We start from the raw sequence: 3,859 nt of genomic DNA, 5'->3' as shown, positions 1-3,859 counted from the left end.
GGGAGCACTGTCAGCCTGGCCCCGGCGGGCCTTCTCACCCGGGAGCCAAAGGGAAGAAGTTTGACTTTGCTCAAACTGACCAGCTGAATTGAGATCATAAGCAAAAGGCACTTCCCTGCTTCGTCATAATGAACAGTGACGAGCTGATGGACTGGGTAAACCCCGGCCTCCCAGCTGCTGGGCACAGGGACACAGAGGCAGCCCTGTCCTCCTAGGCCCAGAGCAGTTCGGGGGCCACCCTCGGAGAACCCCTGAGGTGACTCGAGGGTTTCTGACATCTCATCTTAGCAGCAAACAGAGGTGTTTGGTGCCGACTTCACCGGAAACTCACTTGCTTCTCGTTTCTCACTTGAGCCCCAGCCCCCCTTCCAGTGAAACCTCCTAAGCTTGGGGTTCCCGAGGTGCCAGGGGGCTCCCTCTCTGGGCCCCACAATCAGCATCTCCCTCCCACTCACCAAGCACCATGTCTCTTCCCCCTGCTCTCGGGCCCGGCCCTTGCCTCCTACAGGAAAGAAGCAAGATGATGGGGTAGAGAAAACTCCCAGCAAACAAACACCCAGGTGCTCCCGGCCACAATGGCTGACACAGACCTTTGTATTCTCTTTCTTCTCTTTTTCCCTCTCTTTCCTGGCTGATCCTACCTCCCTGTTGCCACCAGAGGTGGCTTGGTTCTGTGCTCTGTGAGGCATCCGTCATCCCTGGACGCCATCTCTGACTCACCGCACACCGCTGGCGGCCACAGGCCCTGTCTAGGGACAGCTCAGAGGTGCAGGCAGGGAGATGTGGGTGGCTGAGAATGTGGCACTCGGCTGCCCCCTAGTGGTGAAGCCCGGTGGCCTGGTGGGGACTGTGCACCCAGCTGCAGGGCCCTGGGACTGCAGGGCTCAGAATACAGCCTCGGGAAATCCTAAGGGACCCTCCCCAACACCAGCCTCAATCCCAGGCTCTGTGTTGGGAGATTCACATGGAATTTCACCAGCAGACTTTCCATCTTCCTTTTGGACAGATACGCCAATGCCCTGGTTGGACAGAGAGGACATGGGTCAAAAGTGATGCTACCAGCAGATAGATGCTAAATTTTATAATTAATCTCCCATAAATATCCTTCTGGCCTTAAAATTCTCGAATCTCTGGATGGAGGGGGATAGTGGAGATCTGCCTCCTGTCCCCACCCTCCAGGGTAGAGCGCTTCCTCAGACCCTCCATCGTCTAAAGACGCCCGGCTGGGGCTCGGCCTTGAGTGCATGTGGTGTCTTGGTCATCACCTGCCCAGAAGGCTGGTGCAGAGCAGGCCACAGGCTGTCCTCAGCTAATGTAGTGGGGCCACAGAGACCAGCCAGTCCCTGCTGCGGACAGCCTGGGGGACACGCAGCTCTCAGGCCCCCTCCCCAGGTCTTCCCTCTCGGGGCCAAACATCCCTAACATCCTGCCTTGTCAGTTGTGACCTCTTCCCTCACCTCTGCCTGGGAGCCAAGTGAGGGTCCCCTCCACCGCAGTCTGTGTGGTCATCCGCCCCAGGACACGGCCTGCCGTGGCCTCTGCTGCCTGCGGAAGCTCTCCCTGCTCCTGGGTGGCCGCCTCCACTGACTTCTGAGCATCACTGCAGATGTTCCCAGGGGCTCTGGGCTCCCCAGGGAGGGCACCTGCCTGCCAGAGTTTAAGACTGGTCTCCAGTGACCCACCACCCACTGCAGAGGCACCCGTCCTCTGGGGCAGTCCTCTGCTCGGGGCACCGCCCAAAGGTTCTCCGTGGAAACCACGACACCAGGACCCGCGACCCTGGCACTCCACTTCAGTCGCTCCACAGGGGCCACAAGTCAATTGATGCCTCGTCATTCACAGAGGCGGCGAGTGTACTCACTAGTGACTAGAAATGTTTTAAAATGGAATGGCTGTCCCTGAAGAGTAGGCAGTGAGCGCCCCATCAGGGGAGATGCCCAAGCAGATGGATGAAAATATTACAAAGGCCATGCATTCAGGCCAGATGACACTTGGACAGGGAGGCAGGGTTGTTAAGTGTTGTTAAGTGGAGTTGGATTGAGTTTGGGGTTCAAATCCTGGCTTTATTTATCCTCGTGTGACCTTGAACAAGCCATCTCCTCTTCTCTGAGCCTCAGAGAGGTTGTGCGGGAGATGCAGGCTGGCTCCTCATCGGAGCCGTGATCATGAGATGACTCTGAGGTCAACGTCTGCTCTAGACGCCCTCCTTGAACCCTGACATCCTGGCCCAGGCGCCCCCCACCCCCGCTCTCTGCAGGGGGAGGTGAGGGCACTTCCTGCAGGCCAGGCCTCCCCCAGGGGCTTGCTCACTTTCTTTCTGCCAAGGTCTCATCCCTCGCTTCCCCTCCGCCCATCCCAGCCCCCCCCTCCAATTAGCTGGTTTCCAGGAGAGCTCCACAGAGTCTTAGGAACACAGGCCAGCGTTCCCACAGGTAAAATAAAAGGCAAACACCGTGAGTCTCTTGTCACCACCTTTATTCTGGCTTCCAGCTTGACAAAGCCAATGGAATATTTATTTAATGACCTCTCCCCCCAGTCCACACATACCACATGCAGTGTTCTAGGCTGCTCTTATATATATTATTAACTCTGATAACATATTTTAATACTTAAATTTAAATACAAGGAAAAACAATAAATTACTCTTTGGCTGAGGGCCGGCTGCAGGCTGCAGACAGGAGCCTCCGCCCAGGGCCCATGAGGTAGCAGGGTTTGCACACAGTACTTGTTCCCAGGGCTCTCGCGCCGCTGCATTAGTGCTGGAGCCCGAGTCTCCTTGGCTCCGAGTTCTGGCAGCAGCAGTCCCTCCCTCCCTCCCCCCGGCACAGACAGACACTTGTTTAAATAACACACAGTAATAAATAAGGCCAAGGAGAAGGAGGCCTGCGCTGCTGCCTCAGTCGCCCGCTGGGAACCAGGCCCCTCCCTCACGCTTGGCAAGGGTGGTGCCCAATTAATGCTAGTTTGCCCCAAGGAAGGGGAGGTCATGTGGGGCCATATTTTTACCTCCCTCCACTGAGCTTGGAGCCCCGGAGGTAGGAGGCCCACCATGTGGGGCCTCAAGCCCCGGGCACCAGGGCAAGGGGCCGCTGGGTCGGGCTGGGCTGAAGGCAGGCAGCACAGGCTGAGGTCTAAGCTAAGGAAATGTCACCCCCTCCCGCCCCCTTCGCCCCACCTCCCCCAAGAAATGTCTGACACATGAAAGGAAAACGAATCTGCAACTTCAATGGGTGGGTCAGCTCTGCCAACAGCGAGGCCAGCAGTTCCCGCTGTTGCTCTCACTGGAACTTCCCTTGGCGAACACCCTTCCTGAGCTGCTGCAGCAGGTCCTTGGCGAGCCGGGTCACTTCCACCTTGGTGTCGCGGACGGGCGGGCTGGAGACGGGCTGTAGTGGGAGAGAGGCCCGTGCGTTAGTGGCAACGCCAGGGGTTTCCCGGGGCTGGGCGTGCTGGGTCCTCAGAGAAGACCCACGGGTGGATACCGCTGTCCTGACTCATTTTACAGACGTGGGCCCTCCTTCCCAGGTCCTAGACATCCCAGGGCCACGTCCCTGCTGCCACAGTGGACCCGCCCCCAGGTGGGTGGGTGCTTCAGATGCTCAGCCGGGCCCCCTGGGGCCCCCAGGGCGAGCCCAGGGCTGCAGGAGGGGGGCAGGGCGGGGTGCGGGGCAGGGGCCTCACCCAGGCTGAGGGCTTGCGAAGGCACAGTGCGTTCAGCATCCTCTGGGTCCTCTGGATGGCAGGGCAGTCGGAGACGTTCATCAGCGACTGGAGGGCTGCACAGCACTGTGGGGGGGTAGGGGGGGCGGTGTCAGGCCTGTGGGCAACCCCAGCCTCACACCTTCAGTGCGTGGCCAGG

At 59.0% G+C, this 3,859-nt stretch overlaps 1 protein-coding gene across 1 annotated transcript in view; it reads right to left on the bottom strand.

The window, feature by feature from the left end:
• Positions 1-3,278: 3,278 nt before the first annotated feature.
• The window catches only part of IL13 (interleukin 13), a 1,929-nt gene continuing 1,348 nt past the window's right edge, over positions 3,279-3,859 (bottom strand). The window contains exons 3-4 of the mRNA XM_005865621.1: positions 3,682-3,786; positions 3,279-3,386 (exon numbers count right to left, since the gene is read on the bottom strand). Coding sequence (XP_005865683.1) covers positions 3,279-3,386; positions 3,682-3,786 — 213 coding nt within the window. The remainder of the gene's footprint in view (positions 3,387-3,681; positions 3,787-3,859) is intronic.

The sequence above is a fragment of the Myotis brandtii genome, unplaced genomic scaffold (genome assembly GCF_000412655.1).
Source record: "Myotis brandtii unplaced genomic scaffold, ASM41265v1 scaffold208, whole genome shotgun sequence".
NCBI lineage: Eukaryota > Metazoa > Chordata > Mammalia > Chiroptera > Vespertilionidae > Myotis > Myotis brandtii.
Note: the sequence above shows the minus strand (reverse complement) of the source record. Positions and strands in the feature narration are given on the sequence as shown.